Raw genomic sequence first — 22538 nt, 5'->3', positions numbered from 1 at the left:
AAATGCAGGCCAGAATCACCATAAGGCATTTCCTTGATATTCAATCTCGAAATGAAAATTGACTGTTAATCCTACACTCCCTCCTTGTTATTAGTAGCTATAGTTTGCCTAATTACGATTCATAGTGACTGCTTTTGAGTTGTAATATGTTGTACCTAATTGCTCTATCTCGGAAAATTGACTGTCAATCCTCCACCCTCTCCTTGTCATTAGTAGCTATAATTTGCCTAGTTACAATTCATAGTGATTGCTTTCGAGCTGTAATATGTTGTACCTATTTTCTCTATCGCGGAAAATTGACTGTCAACCCTACACCCCCTCCTTGTTATTAGTCGCCATAATTTTCCTAGTTACGATTCATAGTGATTGCTTTCGAGCTGTAATATGTTGTACCTATTTTCTCTATCTCGGAAAATTGACTGTCAATCCTATATCCCCTCCTTGTCATTAGTAGCTATAATTTGCTTAGTTACGATTCATAGTGATTGCTTTGGAGCAGTAATTTGTTGAACCTATTTGCTCAATCTCGTTGTATCTGTCACTCAAATTCCTCCATCTGTTTGTTACATTATTCAAGTTCTTGAAATTATTGCTCTTGTAACAAAAAAGGTGCTGGGCCATTTGTCAAACTCCAAGCGTTTGAAAAAAGAACAAAATAACCGTAATAAGTCAAGTAAAGATCTTTATGCATGAATTTAGAAATATGCAACTTTTGGTACACGTTTTTTGTTTTGTTGTTATATATGGAAGCCATATCTGGGCTTGAGCAGTTCCACTCGACTTTCTGCTAGCAATCTATTGTTTCCAATACTTTCGATGTTGTTTCTATTGACTTTATCTTCAAAGTCCCCATGATAGAATCAAGGCTTTTATCTTCATTCTTCAATGACTTCCTATAAATTATATTAGCCCAGTGGAAGACACAGTATTTCATGAGATCCATCTTCAAAAGAGTATTACACTTGCAAAGCAAAACGCTTTGTGAAATTAAGACCCATCTGTCTAGATCTTCTTCTGATGTTAATATCAATTTTAATGCAAATGGTAAAATTAGGGAAAACAGATTTATATATATAGCATCTCTACTCCCATCCCAAAAGAAAAGAAAAAAAGAGAAACCGAGTTGGAGAACAGCCAGTTATAGTGGTTCTTGCTTGTGCCAAGCTTCTTCATCCGCTGATTGCTTTGACAAACAAAGACAGCATTTAGCAACCATTGTTGTGGCGGTATTGCCTGGAAAACAGCAGTAGTCTTGTTTGTAAGTTGGATAGTTCCTCCTGGACAACTTCACCATCTGAATCCCAATTTAAGTCGGTTTTTATACGCCTCAACCTCAATTCAGTTGGGGTCATCCATGTGAATCCTTTGTATCCATTCCGCTCTATTCCGGTCCAATAGATTCATCAGCATTGTTTTGAAGAAGTTTCAAGATAAAAATCTTAGAAGATAGAAGATCAGATAAATGCCTTTTCAGGCATATGGATGAGCCCAAAGAATGTCAAAGTCCAATGCCTCTTGAAGTTTCAATCTTGGAGTTGTGCAACAACAGAAAATGTTAAGCGTTTGTTCACCATTGTTTACCTATCTGTGTAGTTGAGGCTTCATGATATGGTAACATGCATCTCCTCACCTACCATAGCAAGTAATTCACCTATCCTGTCAAGGAGAACTACTGTTACAACATGATAGTAAAAACTCAAAAAGTCCCACAGAATCAATTTACCTGAATCTATCGACATTGACTTCTGCGAGCCAGGTTGTTAAGTAAACCTACAATTCAAATATTCGGTTAGTATAGAAATAAAAGGATGTGGAAACACCACTAGAAGCCGAAGATTTGTAATTTTTCCATCCAATAAGACAATGATAGATCCTTCTAGTATGATCATAAACAATGGAATTTCCAAATATCTTTGTTGACCAGCTATAACGTCTCACATGTTTTTTCATCATTTCCTTAAAGAACTCTTATTTTAACAAAGAAATGGGGTCCAGCGGTGCATATCTTCACAAAAATACCACTCTTTTGTCTATGGCAGATTTCTGACCCATGACATGCCTCTAATCTATACATCACGTGTTGTGCTCTTACCACTAACCAAAACCCTCGGAGCTCATTTCCTTGAAGAAATTTTTTCATATAGTAGTATTTTACTCGTATCTGGTGGAACTGTGGAAGCCCATGTTACAAGCGGTACACAAAAAGTAGTATTAACATAAAATAATAGTACTCTACAACCAAACCCAAACAGGAACCTCATGGGTAATATTTCCTTGAAGAATATCTTAGCTTTAACCATGACTCTTCCTAGAGATCTAGCCGTAAAAGACCTTTTCACCTAAAACGAATTATGTTTACATGTTGCACGCCACTATTATAACAATATTACCTTGACAACAAAACATGATTCACTGTCACGAACTTGAAAAACAAAACATGATTTAATGAGAAAACAGTACATAGAAGAGACAGGAAAGCATGCCTTGAACTTAAAGGGAAAAAATGCAAGTTGCAGAGAAATAATATTTCCAGTGAACCAATATTGCTACCTCACACAAATTCAAGAGAAATTTGATGCCAAAAAAGGCCTTTACGCTAAAGCCAAAAGCTTTTTTTACAAGCAAACACTGAAAGCTCAAGAAGATGGATACAAAGGGAGAGTATGTAAATGAAAGGAACTTAATGTATTAGAAAGTAAGACCTTCAGAAATTATATGGGATATACATATTTATTGTTGGTACCACTAGAGTAATTATGATATTTTTTTGGGTTAAAAAAGACCTAATATCATTTTATCTTACGCATCTGTACAAGATAAGAGTGCTGAAAGTAGCACTAAAGTTACTCCAGGTACAATCATAATTAAGATATGCAACTCAATGTGCTGGTTGAGGGGCTTTTCCCAAAGTAACAATGATATATATTACCATCAACTAGGGTCTTTTGAAGCACTAGGGATGTGCCTCACTGTGCTAATAAATCTAACAGCTATAGACACATATATAGTAGTAGGCACACAAATTTATTCTTAAACTTATAACTTCATATACATCAGGTCACAATACCTGGAGAACGTTCCTCTCTAGTTGACTACTTGATTGCATGGTGGTAGACTGAGAATTGTAGCTCTCTTCTTTGGGCACGAGTTGCTTAAGAACCTTGTTTGAGTTTGAATCACATATGCGTAGATCATCAAACTCTCCGACATAGAAATGATCACTCCATTTCAGCCCGTCAACTTGTGAAAAATTCTCGGAACCACTAGAGCATATTTCCATCACTAGCAACCGCTGCACATCACTCAACTTTTAAGAAGGAAATACAAATCGATAGAAGATTTTTACGAATAAAGTAAAAAATGCCTCACTGTGGCTGAGAAGATGAGAAAAACACCTTTAGATTTGTTTCTGACACAAACATCTGGACCAGCTCCTTGGCCAGTGTCTCTGAAGTCATTAGAGAGTAAAATTGTAATTTTTAAATATGAAGCAGATACATAGATAAAAAGAAAAGTTAATTTCTCTGTATAAGAACAACAGGAAGCCTATGTTGAGCTCCTTTTAGTGATTGTTTAATGGGACATAGATTGTGTCTCCATTCTTGATAGTTCAGGTCTATATGTAAGATTTGCCACCCATAAAGCAATATTTATTTAGTTAACCAGGGAGATTAAGGGTGACTGCTGAATAAAGTTACCAAGTTCAAAAAAAAAAAGGGATGACTGCCGAATGTCCTCTGGTCAGGTAGAAGATACTAGCATGTTCAAAATCCGATTACCAGGAAAGGAAGATGACCAAAATTCCTGACCATTCAGACCTAAAATTTTACCTCTAACATCTTATACCACATTGACTCCCTTGATAAGAGATGAATGAGGACAACCAGACTTGCTTAGGTTTATATGACTCTTTTTTAAATTTTGTTACGTATGTTTTATATGATTACCTCCATTGTAGCAAATTATAATAATCTTTTTTGTTTGATTCCAACAGTTAGATTGATAATCTAACTAATGCTGAAGCCTAGTGACACATTGAATCAGTTAGTCTGTATAGGGTGAAGTATGGAACGTACGTGTTGACTGGTGAGCAAGCTACTATTATGCAGTCACTAAATTCCGTTTCTTCCCTTGGTCAAATAGGTACAATTAAAATTAATTGTTGCATCGTCTAATGAAATCATTGTCACTCTATCATTAACTTGATGATATCTTTCTCTAAACAATATCCGTAAGGCATCCAGCCAATCCTCTGTTAATCATCCTATAAAAGCTAGGCATCTCTGTGGCATAAGTTCAAAGATGTAGGGAGTTAATAGACGGAATAGCACATGTACGTTGCAGAAAAATGTACAATCAACACTGGATCCCCCTTTTTTTTTTTTTNGGGGGGGGGATGTTAACCTATGTCTACCATCCCCAAACCCCCAAACAACCTCCCAGGAGTAACAGTGACCCTTCCTCACTTTGTTTCTTGGTGACTTGAATTGTTGAAATATTGGAGCAGGGGGTGCTTTCCACTCTTGACCAGTCCTCTCCTGTCCCAGTGCACAAACTTCTTTTCATTTAATAAGTAATAGTATACTGGACTCTGTGTTAACCTTGTACTATTAACTAAGCATATAACAAATTTAATAGTCATTAATTAACATACACAACGAATTAGCATATGATAACCTTTTAACAAAACATTGATAAATCTCTGCAGGAATTTCCACTAGTGGGACAATCAGCAACTTGCAAGGAAAACGCATACCGAAATCAAAGATTGACCAAAAGGTGAAAACAGGAATCCCATCACAATCACCAGTGTCATTCTGATTTCCAGGTAAGCAAGAAAACTCAGTAAGTGGGGTGCCACTTGTTCCTTTGAGATAACACCTCATAGATTTAGAAACATTGACCATCTGAGTTACAACGGCCACCTGTAGATAGCTAAACAGTCAGGCAATAAATAGTCATGGTAATTCTGTTGAAGGCACTTGAATCAAGAAGGTAAAAATGTTGCATCCAGTATCCCAGTCTGCTAAAAGGTCATAGCTTCAATACAGACATGTAGCGGAATAAGATCCACGCCTAAGCGAGAGCTGATAGAAGCAGATTCAAGAACCAAGTCTAGGAGATGAATAAATCACTTACGGAATGGTTTTTGTCAATGAGTTAATGACATCATGCAAACAACTAAGACCTATGTATCTCCTGATTCATTCTTGCTTTTTGCACCCTAGACCAGAAGTGCTTTAGAACCCAGCTCTCCAAGCAACCAACCCTTTTGCCACTTTAAATTTACACTAACACCTAGCAATGTATATACTAATAGACAGTAAATACTTTCTCTTATTAGCTAAAGCTTTTGAGCCAACAAAAATTCACTTATATAATTTTGTCTAATTAGTAAAATAGTAGTTTTATTGGACAGTAACATTAAGTAATGGATAGTCATACAAGTATAGGCTATAAGAGTGTGATCTCAAGGACGTTAGATGTTCCAAGTATGAGATAAATGCAGTTCAGTATGTCAAACAAGAACAGTTGAGCATGGAAGACAAATGCAGATAAAAACTCCAACATATCTATTTGTTTCTTTTACAACAAATAGCATGAAAGGAACTTGTGCCAGAGTATGAATTAAACAAAAATAGATATGTTGTTCACTTAGAAATACTTAACACAACCACTGGCCTTACAGATACTTGGGGATTCTGAAAGTAACATTGAGCTTAATTAGTCTATCAAATTGTCCTGATCAAAATTAGTCATTCAAACTGTTGACAAGCCATACATATCTATTTATTCCTCTATTTTTATTCAGGGATGTTTCCCTTCCGAACATAGGAAAGGGTTGAACAAAATAGGGAGCATTTTAAAGTAACACAGTTATAGAACATATCGAGAAGCCTGAACAATTAAAGAAGATACTAAGCATGACGGAGGGATATACAGACAGGTTTAGATGTTTTAATAACAAAAAATGATATTCAGGTTCTGAAAAGCAGAAAAGAAACGACAGTAGAAAATTCATCCATTTGACAAAAGAATGGTACCAAGTTAATCAAAGTAGCAAGCTACTGACAGATACATTTATAAAGTGAATTCGCAAATACGTAGCGTGCATACCATATCTTTGTAAGATGACAAGAGCTTACTCCTATTAGTCTCCTGAAAAATGAAGACAACTGTGAGAAATTGTTCTGAGTACAGTTTGATTTCGTCATTAAAGAGAGATGGGGTTTCCACTCTACTTTTACGCTCATTTCCAGCATATTTGGCCAATTAAATAATGAGGAAAACCTCTGAGGTCCAATCAGAAAATATTTCCAACATAACTTCAATTATACTTAACAAGCAACCAAACAACATTAATTCAGCAACAGAAACCATTCAGAAATTCTTTTTGGTTGAAAGGTGCTGATTTATTGTTGGTACGTTCAAATTCAATAGGTTCCCTACGTCATTAGGAGGATACACTACAACGAGGGGCATTAAGTAAAGTTAAAGCATCAGGCAATGAAGATCTGTCTCACTCCACAATAAGTGGTTTTGTTGTATATTTTCTCAATCAACTTTATAGAGTGTGCCAATAGCCAACTTCTGGGACAATTCAAAAAGACAAAGGGATAAAAAGGCAATTACTATAATCACCTGCTGCTTGAACAATTTCCTACATGCTTTTTTACGTATATCAGGCATCTCTGTCAATACACCTAACTCCATTGCATCCATATACCTGCACCAAACTCCAAGGGATGTCATTCTGAATCACGGATTATTCAACATTAGAAATTCTTAAAAAGTCCTACACTAGTTGAGGGTATGAGTTGTGTAGTCAGTTGAGTTAGGCATTTTCATAAAAGAAATCACATTGACAACAACACAAATCCACATATTCTCTTCAATACTATCTCGCGCTAAAACATGGATATTATTATTTGGAAAGTCAGACAGTTTTTTTTTTCTCATCAAAATTTTCAATGATTTTAGAGATGTTTTAACTAAAACAATTGTGATTCATACTACCTCCTTTTCAATTTGTTTGCTGTAAAAAATACTTAATTTTACAATCTTGAACTAAAGATATCTGGAATGTATCAAAATGTTAATCTTGTGGTCTTAAAACATGTCACCGCCGAAGTTAGAGTTAAAGAGTTGGCCATAAAAAGGAAAGATGCAATCTTTTTTAAACCGACTAAAAAGGAAAACAAAGACAAATAAATTGAAACGAAGGGAGTTGTATTTTCTATGTAACTAAACTTAAGTTTACCTTTGGGAGAGATAAGAATTTACAACATAAGTGGCGTGTGATCGAGCAGTGGAGGATAAAGAAAGCCATTGCGTTCGAAGAGAAGACAACTTCGACCACTGGTTTCTCAGGTTTCGCTGCGCCGCCGGTCTCCATCGCCGTATATCTTGAAAGGATGACGGCGTCGATGGCGTTGTTGGTGGCGCCGGCGATTTTGCAGCCGGACTTTGAATATTCCAGTCCGTGGCTTCATCGGAGGAAGCCGGAAACGGCGCCGGAGTAATTGGGAGGACTTTGGACTCCATTGTTGTGACGGTAGTACTAGTAGCTGAAAAAAAAAAATGAAGCAAAAAAGACCAATGACGAGTAAACTTGGGAAAAGTGTAATAGTGGTCGATTTAGCCCCTAAGGTTTAAAAAGTTAATACTTACATCCCCTGTTTAGTCAAAATATCACTATAGTTGTTACAACATCAAATTGATAGTAAAGCACAAGTCAATGCCATTTTACCGGATGAGTCAAATCTATATTACGATTTTTAAAGGTTACTTTATTTTAAATTTTAATTCAGAAAAAATATATTCTCTTAAATAGGCAATTCAAAATCTCATAAATTTTGGAATATTGACTCACAAATAGATCAAGATATCAAATATTGCTTTTGTCAAAGTCCTTGGAGCAAAGAATTAAGAGAAGAACAAAATATTCACAAGTATCGATTAATAAAATATATATTTTTCAAAATTATAATTTATTGTTGCAACCATTTCATAAAAATAATTTTTAATCACAAGAAAATAGGAGGATTAGTTTTATTAAGAAGAAATATGGGGGACATGGGAAATCACCTGAAAATTGAAGCAGTTTCTTCGGGAAGATGGAAGGCAGAAAGTTGTGGAGGTCAATAACTTTTATTGGCTACCCTAACCACGCAGAGTAAGATGGAAAGAAGACTGTAAGCTGAAATGACCAAAATGTCCTTGATAAGTAAAAATAATTATTAAAATCAGTCACATTGATACCACAGTGACATAGTATACCCACTCTTCTACTATGGTAGAAAAGAAAGTCATAAAAATAGTGAACTTAAAAAATATGATTTTTATCATTTAAGAAAAATCCTTTAAAATGTTTGGTAAATATTTTTTAAAACAAGAAAATTATGACATCCAACACGGGGTCTAATTGCAAGCTGGCATGTGCAATATTTACATATTCAAGGGGTTCATTCAGAAATTGTCACTTACTATTTCTAAGGCTTTTTCTGGTTCGGATCCAAAATCATTTTCGGCGCAGAAACTACAGCAGGCATGTCCTCACCAGCGAACGATCCACGGCAACCGTCGACGGCAAAGCCGTACAAACCTTCGGCGGTCGCTCCACAAGATCTTCCTATAGATTACTCCGGCTTCATAGCCGTCATCTGCGGCGTCTTTGGTGCCATGTTCAGAGTGCGTATCCTTCTAAATTCTGTATATTTTGTACCTATACTCGACAATTTTTTCCTAATTTGGTTATATTTAGGATTGTATATATAAAATTAAATTGGAAAACCCGCTCTTAATTTCCATCCAGAACGAAGGATTATCCTGGATTTAATTTTTTGGGGAATGGAGTTACGTACATACAAAGCTTCAGGCTGCCAATACACGAGATCCACTGCTCATATCTGTATTTGAAATGATTAGATTTCATATACATAGGTGGATTTTGTTATTGGTCTAATGTTAATTTACATAATTGTATGGTCAGCATCATTTACTCTGGTGATCTGTTTTGTAGTACAAGATTTGCTCGTGGCTTGCTATTATATTCAGTGCTCAATCCCTTGCTAACATGAGGAATATGGAAAATGATCTTAAGCAGATCTCAATGGCCATGATGTAAGTTCAGCTGTTTGATTAATTGTATTGAGAGCTATATGTTTTGTTATTGTATGTTAGATGTATCTTTACAGGTATTATTCGGAGATATTTTCCTAGTTTATGGAAGGGAATTTAAATCCTAAATTTGGATTCTGCTCTTGCTAGAGTTATGTTCTTTGGATTGAACCTGTCCCTGATTGTGAAATAAACAAATATTGGCTGTACTGAACTACTGATATGTAGTGAAAGGCATAACGGGTGAAGTATTATCAGGAAAAAACATCCAAGGGAACTTACCAGAAGTACTATTAGAGTCTAAGTTTCTTGAGAATAGTGCGAACTTGCTTCAATTGATACTTGCTCTTTATTATTGCACTACTTGCTAAATACAATTTTCAGTGTGATTATTTGCTGCTCCTGCATTTATATTCACAAGGAGGTATCAAACCTGGAAGTAATTTTAATTTCAAAATATCATGAAATGATCTTCAATAATATGGTTTGTTTTGAATGGTTAGTGGAGTTTCTCTTGGATTGGAATTATGGTTTGCCTTCCATGCAATTGCGCTTTGCCGTGCATTCAGGACATCAATTTGAAGTAAATTTAGTGCATTTTACAAAATATCAGTTGTGGATGGTTATGTGTATGCAATGGATTTTAACCTTATTTTAAGCTGTTGAACTCGGGAATGCAATTTTATTTTATGATAATTACCCAACAACACAGTTATTCAGTAGCCATTCAGTGGTTAGATTAAAAGAAGGGGAGAACCTTTTTAATAGAATATCTCATGTCTCATTTGATCTTCTGAAAAAATTGGCATGTGATTTGGCGTATACATGTAAAAAAGACATTAAAATGTTTCATTTGATGTGTGGTTTGTATGGAATGGGATGAAAAGACAATAACATGGAATCATTTTCCTTCATTAAGAAAAAGAAGGATAATTTAGCTTTTTAAGAATATCAAATAAAAAAAATAAAGTAAAGGAAGGAACCCTAAGTATCTATTGAACGTGGTAAGATGAGTTTGAGCCGTCACTATGGCTCCGTACAGTTCCACTCTGCTCCAAAATTACTCAAGCCCAACTAGTCAACAAATTTTGGTAGTTAGAGGAATATATATAGTCTCATAAAGGTGAAGTAAAAGATAGTGTTCACTTGTGTGGGTGGTTGCAACTCTTGTAGGACTTAATTTGTAATGAGGTACTTTCTGGAGTGTTGTCCCTTTTACCTTTTTTGCTGTCCAAAGAACAGAAATTGCAGGAAGTTAGTTGTGCATTACTCGTTTCCCTTCTCCTGCAACCAAAAAGTACCTATGAGCCTTTATATGCCCATGTGTTCTTTTTTAGGTCTCAAAAACAATTTAGTTGTAAGGCATCGTCTTCACCCACCTTGCCACCACCCTCTGCTTCCATGTACAGTTTCTAGAATGGTTGTGCCCAATGTCTAGTAGCCTAGTTTATACTATATGTTAGTTATGAGTAAGGTAGGAAAGTAGATTGGATTCTCAATTATTAGTAAGGTAGTGTTATAGATCTGGAAACTAAACAAATAGATATTATCAGTTCTATCAGTCTTGTAATTGTAAATGATAAATGAATCGTTGTCAAAGAGAAGTTTGTTTGACTAGCTAAAGAGTTATTAGATCAAACGAAATGGAAAGAGAGTATTCATGAAGCATAAAAGAACCTATTGCAAACTGATTGTTCTGCTATTAGCCATCACATTTTCATTCCCTATGCTAGATTGCGTGTCTAATCAGAACTTGTTATTTTCATTGTCTCAGGTTTGGTATTATGGGTCTCATGACAAACTACTTGGGTGTTGGTCCCAGGGGAAACAAGAAAACTTGATGGAATTGTTTCAGGCACAAACTCATTTATAAGAACATTGATGTCAAACATGTGGATGTCGTCCCGAAATATTTGCACTGTTTTGATGATTCTGAGCTAAATGAAGTTGTAGAATAGGTTTTTTGTAGTTTGAGCTCTTTTTACAGGGCTATTCTGTTCTAAGTTCTAATTGCCCTTAGCAAAAACTAGACAATTATTATTGTGGTGATATAACATTCTGCTAGCGAATCCAGCTTTCTCTATCCTTCCAACTTCCACTATATTTCAATTTATGTCTTGTAATGATGGAAACAGCTAAAGATTAACTCCTCTTCAGTATTCTACCTCCAATTAGTTCTGTTATCTGTTAGATATTTAACTCTTGCCACTTAATTAAATTTAATGGTTCGGATTCACTCTTCAAATTAGTCAGTAATACACTTGTTTTCTTCACGGTTCCTTCGCAATACTTTATATGCATACACAAATCATATCTGAAAATTATGTTTTGTGAAGTTATAATAGTGTATGCTTCTAATAATTGTTCCATCATTCATTTAATTGTCGATACTGAAGTGATATGCCAAAAGTGGTGTATCGGATTTCAGTCATGTTCCCTCTGCACGTCCTATTGTGGACTTGGTAAGGGCAGCCCGTTTTCATATTTAAATGATACTTCCTCGATTTATGAACAGAAACAATAGGTGTTTCATCTAGGTTAGTGTACCAATTTCATTTTATATAAATATAAATCCCTCTGTTTTGACATAAGAAAGTGACACAGCTTTGACCAGCTTTTTTCAAATTTCACAGTCAAGTTCCCTACTACTTCCGTGAATACGCTCTGTCAGCCCTTAAAAGTGCTTTCCTTCTCACTTGAAAGAAAAAAGATACTCAGCTTTTTTGTCTACCTTCTTTACCCATCAAAAATTCTGTTAATAGATTTCATTTCCCTCTTAAAAACAACCTGCTTCTGTCGGTCACCTTACAACTAATCATATTCGTGTCATCTTTTCTTCTTTTGAGTGTCTTGTCCACGATCTCTGTCTATTCAAAGATCCAAGACTGCTAGTGTTGTTGGTGACATTGGTTCTCCGTCCCTACTCTCCTATCTCTCTCACCCTGGTTGGGCTCTGGATTAAACTGTGAATCGAAGTCAGGAAAAAGAAGTCCAGCTCCAGGATTTAAAGAAGAGAAGAAAGACCTGGCTTCAAGGGAAATGGTTTAGGAAAGAAAGATCCCAAGCTTATGCTGAATTGAGAGTGGACTTGCCTTGGTCTTCTGTGAGTTCCAGAGATTCAGATCAAGGTAGTTGCGTATGTACTGACAGACTTAAAGCTGCATCTCCTCAAAGTTCTAATAAACTCTGCTTATTACTTCGTGAAGATAAACAAAATACATTTTGCGGTTAACTGATACAGCAAGTATCAGTAAAAACGTGGATGCCCTATACTGGCATATCTTTGATTGCCTATATGCAAATACTGACAAAGCTGATAGGCATAGATCTTGAACTGCACATCTGAATGCCAGTAAAATTATGTTGCAACCCTCATATCTCATTTAAGAACTGCGAAACCCCCGAAAGCCAATATGATGCAAAGTTCAAAATTCAGTGGAGAATATGCTCATCCCTTTACACTTCTCTACTTAAAATCAAGCTTTTGTTCATTGCAGGGTTCGAACTCATGAATGTGCCTAACTACACGCTGAACCAGTCCCTTGGGGGTTCATAGCATCAAGTACTTAAGGCAGAGAATGAAAGATAGCAGGGTGACAATAGACTAGAGGATATCATCAAGTCACGACTTTATAAAGAAAATATAGTTCCAAAATTTATGAGCAGCATAAGGAAAATGAGGAATACAAGCTATAAATATGATCATAGATTTCAACAAGACTAATATGGTGAACCAATCTTCTGACCAGATATGCCTTGAGCTAAACACAGATTTGCTCTCTATAACTTTCAAATCTCACTCCGCTTCATCCACCTATGTTGCACACCAAGATGACTTCTTTCTATCATGGTTCAATGACAAATAGAGGCTGCAAGAAGAGATTGGAAATCACACAAAGCACAAGTAGACCCGAACTAGTCTAAAGATATAAACTAGAGAAAGAGAGACATACCGTGTCCACACTAACGGGCTTACCATCCTCTGCAACTATGTCAACTACGGTTCCAGCTTGATCAGCCTGATAAAGAATTCAAAAAATAAATGCAGTAAGTACAAAAGGAACTTAAAACTGATACATCATGGTGCGAGAGTGGCCTAAGCAAATTGGATAATTTTGCGACCAACTTTGCCAAGATGGGAAATGTTCAGAAGAGCTCCTCTTTATGACACATCACTTGCCTATTTAAGTCATTCCTACAGTCCTCTAAGTACCAAGAGAATGGATGCAACAGAAAAGGAAAACTGAAAATACAACACTTAAACATGTTCCGCACTAGGAATTATCTGATTATAAATGTTTCTACCCTATCATATTCGCCTTTTTATTTAGGAATCTATATATTGCAAGCAACTATAGACTCAGTTGCCCTTTCTGGAACTGAAATCTTAATCCAGAACTTACCTCAATTTCATTCATCAATTTCATAGCCTCAATGATGCAGACCACTTGCCCTTTCTGGACCTTGTCTCCTACCTGGTAATTCACCAGTTTAGTCAGGCTCATGAGAAAACAACAAGACCAAGAACATATAGAGGTAAAGAGAAAAGAGAAGCTGCAAGCAAAAACATAGTGGCAAACATTCTCACTTTGATTGCTAGAAGATGTGAACAGCGTGAAAGTGAATTTGCCCTAAACTAAATATTTCTCTGGTTTCTGGACTAACCCAAACATTTAACGCCAAATTTCACATAATATTAAGGAATTCAGGGACATGCTAGAGTGCAAAACATGAAAAAATTGATCTCCATATAGACCTCCCAGTCTTTTCCCTCCCAAAAAAATGATAATAAAGGAAAACAAGAGAAAGGGGAAAAACAGGAAATAACACTCAGCAACAACAGCAAATATTCATCCCGCTCTGACAAATTTATTCCATCTCCAAACTATAAAATCAACTATGCAAGTCTAATTGCTTAACAATTGTTAATAATTGCTTCATTTCCTCCTTTTTTTTAATTGCTCATTCACTAAATGTGGATTATGGAGCGATTAAACCCAAGGTATTCCTTAGCCACTTCGTGTCAGATAAATATCATAATACTGCCATCTAGGTCCAATGGCTACTACTACACAGGTGAAACCAATGTATATATTTACCTTTACAAAAGGCGCTACCCCTGGGGCAGGTGATCGATAGAATGTTCCAGCCATGGGACATTTCATTGGAGGATGTGAGGATTTAGGCTTTGAAGGTGCAGGTGGTGGAAGCGCAGGAGCTGCTGGAGCTGCAGGAGCAGGGGCACTTGCAGGAGGCAACTGTTGCTGAACAAAGGCCTGTGGAACAGATGGTGGGGCCATATAAACAGGCGGCTGGGGCAATGCCGCCTTCTTCCTTATAAGAATTTCACAATTGTTTTGCTTTAGCTGCAGCTCCACAATGTCCCTTGAATCCACAAGCCTATGCACAAAAATGGCAAAAACTTTTTAAAATGAACTCTACAAAAAGACGAGAAAACAAACAAAATTATAGGTGATGAAAGCTTAACGCACTCCACAAGATCGGCTGCCTGAGACATGAATGCTTGAATGGATGAAGCATCTGGAATACTGTATTCAGTCTTGGAGACTTCCTCCAAGCTTTTCTCAGAAACTGGTTTTGAATTGTTCGACTTGTCAATAGCAACCTTAAATCAATCAATTAAGTAAGCTTCAATACCAAATCAAATAGGGGGGTTGAGTGTACAAATCATCTATCTCATTCTTTTTCTCTAACTGATAAATCAGAACATATAAGGATTCATTATAGTAAACTATTCTTAGTTATCTATCATCCTACAACAACCTCGTCTATTAATTTTAACACACAAAAATCCAAGAGACATAAAATCACCTCATTCAGCTGGGCATTCACCTTAAGCACCTGAGATTGGATACGACTGGACCCCTAAAGAACAAAACACACTAAACTCAACCAAATGCATGATAAAGCTTCAATCTTTACGATTAACCTCTCAAAGGGAACACAAACCTGAAGACGAGGGAGCAATGCAGGACCGGATCTGAAGGAAAGGGAGCTCTGGGGCTGATGGGTCGAGCTTAAATTGGATGATGAAGCAACGGAAAGGACAGAAATCTTAGGACAAGGGACACTGAAAGAAGCCATTGCCAGATTTTCAAGAAAAGACTGTAATTTGTCTATATGGCTATGAGGGAAATTGGGAGCTTTGAGGGGTTTATGTAGAAGAGAATTGGACGGTGAAATTGATGAGATTTAGCAGGGGGAAATCCGAAATTGGAGAAAAGGGAGGGAGGGGGCGATACACACGAGGGAGAAGGGGGACGATGCGATTTAAGCTGGCAGAGGCAGATGGAAGAGTTGGAAAAAGGGGTTAAGAACTAAATAAATGTAACCGAAAGTAGGTCCACCTAGTATATATGTGATACTATTTTCCCTTCTCTTTGGGAACTTTGGGCCTATGATTGGATCATATCAATTATCAAATCACAATCAACTTGAATTAACAAGCTTAAGCTAAAATAGTCGGTGAATATATAATATATGTATAGTCGTATATAATTATATATGTACGGACTAAGATGAGAATCGAGCTAGTTGTGTCTGCCACAGTGATTCATTCCTGAAAATTAAATTAAATGGAGGATAAAATTAATTTCTACTTCTCCTGAAATTAAGAAGAAATGAAAGGAAAACCATAGACATGCAACTATAAGTAAATTGAAGACAATAACTTTGCTCTCTTTAATTTCTCTTGAACGGATTTCTGCTAGCAAGATGAGAAGTGTCCGCTCTTTGTGCAACAACTCTTTGCAGATCTAATAATACCCAAAAAATGACGAGAAATAATACGTAGTAATTTGGTCTAATATACAAAGTTTAAAACATCCTTAAACATTAATAAATTGTCCTTAAGCAGACATGTTGATACCAATTTATAACGGACTCTTATAATATAGTAGAATAAGAATAAATGTTGTTTATTTTCTTTGGTCATAAAGATATAGTAATTTTATAGCAATAAATTAGTTAGCAGCATCTCTTGTTGCCAAGGTATGTACATAAATATAACTATGGGTCAGACCACTAATTATTTTTTTAAAAATAGTTACTAGAATATCCGCGTACATCACTTGTTGGGCACACTAGGGAAACTTGCAAAATGTTTGGAACATCAAAAAGTGTATTTTGTATATGTGGGCAAATTCCTTCCTTCGCGAACATATGCAAAATACACCTTTTGATGTCTCAAATATGTTATTGTTGTTCGTTAACTCTTATTTACTTATTAATAATAAAATATAAATAGCTATATGTCTAATGTTACCATTACACACCATCTTTTTGATATCCATATTTTATTTATTTTATTGCTCACTTATTAATAATACAAATACATATATAGTGGATGTTACAAAATATCATACATCAGCCTTTTTGACATCCATGTTTAATTTATTTTATTAGATTTGTTTTTATAAAACAATAAAATAATTATATTTTAGTGTGATATATTTTACTATACAAAATAGAAAAAATTACCTAACTACACGTCCTTTTTCACCCTAATTTCTATTATTCCCTATCATTTTAAAAAATTACAAAAATCCCTCTTTTTTCTCAAATTCTCTCCTTTCCAGATACATAACTTTCAATCTTCCAACTCCACTATTTTCTCTTCTTTTTCATTCCTATAATCACTCCACTATATCACTAGTTACCTTCATCACTCCTTTATTTTGAATTTTAAATATTTCTCTCTCAAGTGAATGATTTAAAGTTGATCTTCAACATCAACACATAGGCGCAGCTCAAAAAGGAAGATTCTATGGAGGAACAATCAAGAACGTGGAGAAAATCCATTTGGTTCAGAGTGAAAGTGGAAGAGCCGACAATAACTTGTATATTGCTTCCAATTTCAGACTTTAGCATTTTCTGGTCCTTTACATTTTGGATCTTGGTTAGCCAAACAATTTTATTTGACTTTTTTTTTTTTGTTTATTTTATTTATATAAATAAATACATGTCCCAATGGGTCAAAAATTCGATTAAAAATAAATAAATTTGATCAAGTGCTAGTTCTTCATTTATTTTTTTCTTTTCAATTCTTTTTTTTACAGCAAAACACAACAATAGGCTCAATATATTGACTATGTATCATATGTATGTGCAGTACTATTTTGTAACTAAATAATTGTTTATCATATTCATAATTTTTTTGTATATGATACATCGCTACGTCAAATTATACGGGCATGATACATAAATACTCATTTATACTACATGTATCGATCTCAAACCATACAACTTATGGGCAACAATTACATGTTTGATGTATCCCGTAACAATACAACACTTATCAATTTAAACGAAATATATAAATAGTAATGTATCATGCACTAGTTTTTTTAGATATGATACGTAAATTCAAATTTATACTAAGTGTATCAATTACATTGCAACTATCATACGGGAATGTATCGATCTCAAATCTAACATCTTATGAGAAACAATTACTTATTTAATCTATCTAGTATAAATACAATACTTATCAATTTAAACGAGATACATAAATTGTAATGTATCATGCACTAATTTTTTAGATATGATACGTAAATTTAAATTTATACTAAATGTATCAATTACATAGCAACTACCACACGGTAATGTATCGATCTCAAATCTAACATCTTATAGGCAATAATTATTTATTTAATGTATCTAGTATAGATACAATACCTATCAATTTAAACAAGATACATAAATAGTAAAATGCTATGAAACAAAGATATTTATTATGTATCTTCTCAAAATTTTTGACAATTTTGAATCAAATTTGAAAGGATCTTCAATAAACTAGGAGAAGAATTTTGAATCTTAAAATTTTCAACAATTTTGAATCAAAATTGAAAGGATCTTCGATGAATTGGGAGAAGAAATAATTTTAAATCTCAATTTTTTTGACAATCTTCAATCAAAATTGAATGGATCTTCGATGAACTTGAAGATTCAAAAGGAAATCGTTTGTCCAACAACAATTTCATCACTTTTGTATCCTTCATAACTCACCTTGCTTACCCAAAATTTTGACAAAAGTTTTTGAATTAAATCTGAAAGGTTTCTTCGTTGAATGGGGGAACAATTTGAAATTTTGAATTTCCTCACTCTGTTAGAATTTGCCTCTGTATGATTGAGAGTAAGAAGAAACATAAGCGTAATTTATGAGATTTAATTAATTTTCAGATTTTATTCCCTTTTTAGCGCAACAAAAAAGATTCTTCTTGTATTAGAATTAATGTAACTGGATGGTGAGTTAATGTATCCGAAAGGTACAAATTTTAAGGGATTATTGTAATTAGAAAAAGAGTAGGGATAAGATGTAATTTACTCTTTACACTATGTGATTTATGTAAGTTATACTAAAAAAAATATACGCAAAAGATCATTTGGACCCATTTGAATGAAAGAAACCTTACCTAAGCCCAAATTCCTTGTAATGGGCTGATGAGAAATACAGCCCAATGTGCAATGAGTTTCTACTCGTGTTCTGAATGTGCCCTCTTTTTGCATCACTTGTAAAAACTTACCCGTATTGCGTATTTACACTAAATCAATAAACATATGATATGTTTTTCATATCACATTTTTATCACTTAAATTAATGAAAAGTTTTTAATTTGTTAAATCACTTTACTAACTGGTGAAATTTTGCAAACTTGAAATGCCTCTAGCTGTTGCTTTTTTCGTATATAAACCCTCCATCAAGACTTTAATGAAGCAAAATTTGGTCCGGCAATGTCAAAAACTACGTCAAATTTGAGTGTGTAATAAGTGATAAAGATTTTGTTGCTTGGCAGACTAGAACATTTAACTAAGGCTCATTTAGTACAGATACCACCAAATAATTTTGAGATTAAATTATAATGTCATTCAATATTTTGTTTGACAGACAATTCTAAACTAACTTATTCCAAGATTAATAATTAATATTGTAATAAGTTATTTCTACCTTAAAAACCCTGGGATAACTTATCCTGGATAAAATAGGTAAATGACAAAAAATATTTACTCTTGAAATTTATGCAATTCATATTATTTTGAATGCAACAAACGAATAACTTATCTCATTATTACTATTTTCACTATAATTAATCCATCATAACTTGTATTCAAAATAAACGACTCCAAAATTAATTGTTCATTCATACAACACAGTCACTCTGGAAATTTAAAGGGCGAGGAAGACAGAAGTTCCGGGGGCATATACATTGAGTATTATTATAAAGTAGCAGTGATCACAATTAATGTTATCGCACTTACTATTTAAAATCCTGAATTCACCTCTTCATTTAACTGCCGGGGTTTCGTTTACCTCTGAAAAACCCCTGTTTTGCCATGTTCCAAAATCGTAGAAATATACTATTAATCCCTGCGCTTCTACAATCTGCTCTGTTCTCAACTCCAATTTGTGAGTAAGAAATTCTCCTGGTTCTAGAAGCTTTAGCATTTTGCTTGTAAGAACCTCCCAAGCACTTGGTGTAAAAAGGAGAATTCATAACAGCAGATGTAATGGGAGAAGATGATTCAGCAGATGCTTTAACGAGGGCGAGGTTTAGCTGTTTGACAACTTGTTGAAGCTCGAAGGAATCGAAGAGTTCACTGCCGTTGTGTCGATGGCTAAATTTGAAAGTACGCTGAACATAATTGCTGGAGTTGTTGCAGCTGCCATCTTTCATTTGTTTCTTTGTTGACATAATCTTCACTAACTATAAAGTATTTAGGCTCTACAGAGTACTTATTATTTATAGTACTCCTATATAGTACTAGTATTAGGGGTGACTTAACGGACTTCACAATGAAATGTTTGGTTGATTTTCACGTTTTATTGTTGGCAATTTCGTTAGTTGCTAACTAATCCTATACTACACTATTAACTACAAGTTAATCTCAAACTAATTGAGTCAACTATATAGTTTTTCTGAGAAAAAAAATTTATTTTGTTATATATGTATGGTACATGTTGAATTCTTTTATAGTTTTTTTTTTTTTTTTGTATATTTTTGAATTTTCTTAAGTGAAAATTCTAACTCCATCATAAATAAGATGACTCTGTGTTCTATCTCATGAGATGGGAGTAGTCCACCGACAAATTTGTTAAGATCTTGGATGCAACACATTAGAATTTGGTATCACACATTCGCATGCGATAAGAGTGAAAACACCCGATTCTATTTCAACCTTGATATATGAAATCGTCAGCATACGCGTTATTTTTTATTTATTTTTTTAAATAATAGTATCTACGTATATATAACTATACATTTGTTTATTTTTTGTAAGATGAGTGAAATGAAATTACTTTTGATTGAATTGTGGCTCCGTAACTGCAAGTAGCGCATGCCTAAATAGATTCGTTAATCAGACTAGATTGTCACCTGGCTACACCAACAGGCAACTAGATCTGCTTGTTTTTACTGGCTCGAGACACGTGTCAGTCAGTGTTTGTAAAATTGATAACTTCATTTATTTTGATTTATGTGATACTAAGTTAGCGTTAGATCATAAATTTTCAAATATTTTTGGTAAATATTATTTGAGTGTTAATTGGTGAAATTTCACCATGTGTTTGACCATATTATTTGAGAAATATATTTCACTTTTTTAATAAATATGATTAATATCCATAAGTTTTAAAAACTATCAAAATTGACCATAGGTTTGTATTACATAGCAAGATAGAAATGTTGATGTAAAAGATTAAAGACTTCCGCAACAAGTCAATTGGATCTTCATTGCAACAAATAACAAGTAGTGTCCATGATATTGGAGCAATGTAGTAGTTTGGAGTGAGCGTAACAACTATCATTTCATACATCGTGAAGTAGACAAAACACATGACTTTATTAACCTAAGCCAATTGTTCGTCATTTTCATCAACAACCATATCATCACTTTCATATTCACTGAATATTTCATCATTGCTTTGGTGTTCACGTAAAAAATTATGTAATACAACACAAACAAATACTATAGAGGGTGTTTTTGTAAAAGATAATAATATGGTGTAGAATTTGATTTTTTTTAAATTCACAAATAATGAGATTTGACCCAAATACTAGTTTTTTTTTTTATAGTATTTGGGAATTTGGGTTATTTGCCAAAAATATTTGTCAAATAATGGCAAATTATATGGACAAACACTATTTGCCAAATTTCCCCCCCAAATTTTACTTTGGAAATTTATGCCAAATGGGTCCTAAGTAATTAGTCCACGCTTTGCGCGGTTATAAATAATCTCATTATTCTTACAAATTTGAATATTAAAACTAACAAAGCCTCCAAAGTTATTAAGAATGTTCTATAATAGAGTTTGAATACGAAAGAAAATGAATGATGAATTCATCATATTTGTAAGCGATTCATTCCTCCCTTTTTAAGAGACATTTCTAAAAAGAAAGAAATATTTTTTAATTTTGTAATTTTAAAACAATTGTTAGATATTCGTATGAAAATGATCATTTAAATTCACCAATTGGTTGAGAAATACATTAATATTTGTAATATTGACATTTTTTTTAATTTTAATTTATGCGACATAATTTAATTACTTAGTGTATAAGTATGATACTATTATGTACCATCGGTTTAAAATATGACTAACAGTGTCAAATATTGATAGAACACTCTTCAAATCAAAATTAATATACAAGGAAAGAATAAAATACAAACATTACTAATCTCAAATTTAACTTATGCTGATCATATTGGTAATTGAAGTAACCTCGATTAAAAGGTTTAGAACTGGTCAAGAAAAATTGCCTAATGTCATGAAGCTTAAGCCTAATAGAGGATTTATAATTTTTAAAACATCAATGCATCATTAAAATAAAATAAAATAAATAAATATTAAGTGAAAAAAGTTCATTGTTCCTCGTGGTAGGTATTCATCATTCAACTAAGTGCAAAATGCAATTTTTTTAATCACGAAAGTCATTAGGTAATATTAAATCAATTTTAAAATATACATATAAAAATATCTAATTTTGCAAAAATATCATGATACACTATATTTTGGACAGTAAATCCGTCCATGTAGGTAAGGTACAAAGTGAAAAAAAAAGTCAAAATTCAAATCTCATCGATTTATGAAATCTGATACTATAAATTTCATTTTTACTTTATAATAAAGAGTAACTCTAGTTTTCCCCTTATGTTAGATCTTTCTAGTCATTATATTATATATTTATTGTTTTCCACATAATAATCTTTCTAAATATTTACTAAATGGACTAATCTCTCTATATATATATAGTCAAATTCATCATTAATTAGTTATTTTAGAGAAGTTTGTCTTATACTAGTAGAAGCTTTTTATGCAAATCATAATTCAGTAAATCAATTGGAATATCTTATTAAATGTTGGAAGCAATTTTTTTACTTGTACAATTCCTTACCTTAAA

The 22538-nt window shown here is 33.9% G+C and overlaps 3 protein-coding genes across 6 annotated transcripts; 1 reads left to right on the top strand and 2 right to left on the bottom strand.

Annotated features, from left to right (window-relative positions):
• Positions 1 to 795: 795 nt before the first annotated feature.
• On the bottom strand, positions 796 to 7583 carry LOC125874979 (uncharacterized). 3 transcript variants are annotated; one of them, XM_049556026.1, is made up of 9 exons: positions 7262 to 7583; positions 6643 to 6754; positions 6118 to 6159; positions 4757 to 4925; positions 3396 to 3448; positions 3068 to 3292; positions 1724 to 1770; positions 1582 to 1656; positions 796 to 1381 (listed from the first exon to the last, which is right to left on the bottom strand). In XM_049556026.1, exons 1-8 carry the CDS (start codon positions 7543 to 7545, stop codon positions 1602 to 1604), a joined length of 987 nt encoding a protein of 328 aa, XP_049411983.1. In that variant the 5' UTR covers positions 7546 to 7583; the 3' UTR covers positions 796 to 1381; positions 1582 to 1601. The 3 variants fall into 3 exon arrangements, with proteins under 3 accessions (XP_049411983.1, XP_049411982.1, XP_049411984.1); XM_049556025.1 differs by lacking the exon at positions 796 to 1381 and having other exon boundaries at positions 1388 to 1656; XM_049556027.1 differs by lacking the exon at positions 796 to 1381 and having other exon boundaries at positions 1391 to 1656; positions 6643 to 6727.
• Positions 7584 to 8455: 872 nt separating this feature from the next.
• LOC125874963 (protein Asterix) lies at positions 8456 to 11172 on the top strand. The gene is made up of 3 exons (XM_049556011.1): positions 8456 to 8691; positions 9023 to 9123; positions 10895 to 11172. Exons 1-3 carry the CDS (start codon positions 8551 to 8553, stop codon positions 10959 to 10961), a joined length of 309 nt encoding a protein of 102 aa, XP_049411968.1. The 5' UTR covers positions 8456 to 8550; the 3' UTR covers positions 10962 to 11172.
• Positions 11173 to 12732: 1560 nt separating this feature from the next.
• LOC125874655 (biotin carboxyl carrier protein of acetyl-CoA carboxylase 1, chloroplastic-like) lies at positions 12733 to 15444 on the bottom strand. 2 transcript variants are annotated; one of them, XM_049555649.1, is made up of 7 exons: positions 15091 to 15444; positions 14953 to 15006; positions 14613 to 14731; positions 14220 to 14520; positions 13524 to 13595; positions 13074 to 13139; positions 12733 to 12989 (listed from the first exon to the last, which is right to left on the bottom strand). In XM_049555649.1, the coding sequence occupies exons 1-7, from the start codon at positions 15223 to 15225 to the stop codon at positions 12966 to 12968; spliced, it is 771 nt and encodes a 256-aa protein (XP_049411606.1). In that variant the 5' UTR covers positions 15226 to 15444; the 3' UTR covers positions 12733 to 12965. The 2 variants fall into 2 exon arrangements, with proteins under 2 accessions (XP_049411606.1, XP_049411605.1); XM_049555648.1 differs by having other exon boundaries at positions 14613 to 14746; positions 15091 to 15438.
• Positions 15445 to 22538: the final 7094 nt, after the last annotated feature.

Source organism: Solanum stenotomum, chromosome 8 (assembly GCF_019186545.1).
Source record: "Solanum stenotomum isolate F172 chromosome 8, ASM1918654v1, whole genome shotgun sequence".
Classification (NCBI taxonomy): Eukaryota; Viridiplantae; Streptophyta; class Magnoliopsida; order Solanales; family Solanaceae; genus Solanum; species Solanum stenotomum.
The sequence above is the reverse complement of the archived record's forward strand: the minus strand, read 5'-3'. Positions and strand labels throughout refer to the sequence as shown.

Coding starts and splice junctions, on each gene's coding strand:
- LOC125874979 (XM_049556026.1), bottom strand. CDS start 7,545: ATGGAGTCCAAAGTCCTCCCAATTACTCCGGCGCCGTTTCCGGCTTCC. Junction 3,293..3,395: donor TGTCAGAAACAAATCTAAAG/GTGTTTTTCTCA, acceptor AGTGATGTGCAG/CGGTTGCTAGTGATGGAAAT. Junction 1,771..3,067: donor TAGAGAGGAACGTTCTCCAG/GTATTGTGACCT, acceptor TTTGAATTGTAG/GTTTACTTAACAACCTGGCT.
- LOC125874963 (XM_049556011.1), top strand. CDS start 8,551: ATGTCCTCACCAGCGAACGATCCACGGCAACCGTCGACGGCAAAGCCG. Junction 8,692..9,022: donor TCTTTGGTGCCATGTTCAGA/GTGCGTATCCTT, acceptor TCTGTTTTGTAG/TACAAGATTTGCTCGTGGCT. Junction 9,124..10,894: donor CAGATCTCAATGGCCATGAT/GTAAGTTCAGCT, acceptor TCATTGTCTCAG/GTTTGGTATTATGGGTCTCA.
- LOC125874655 (XM_049555648.1), bottom strand. CDS start 15,225: ATGGCTTCTTTCAGTGTCCCTTGTCCTAAGATTTCTGTCCTTTCCGTT. Junction 14,747..14,952: donor TGAATGCCCAGCTGAATGAG/GTGATTTTATGT, acceptor GATTGATTTAAG/GTTGCTATTGACAAGTCGAA. Junction 13,140..13,523: donor AATTGATGAATGAAATTGAG/GTAAGTTCTGGA, acceptor ATTCTTTATCAG/GCTGATCAAGCTGGAACCGT.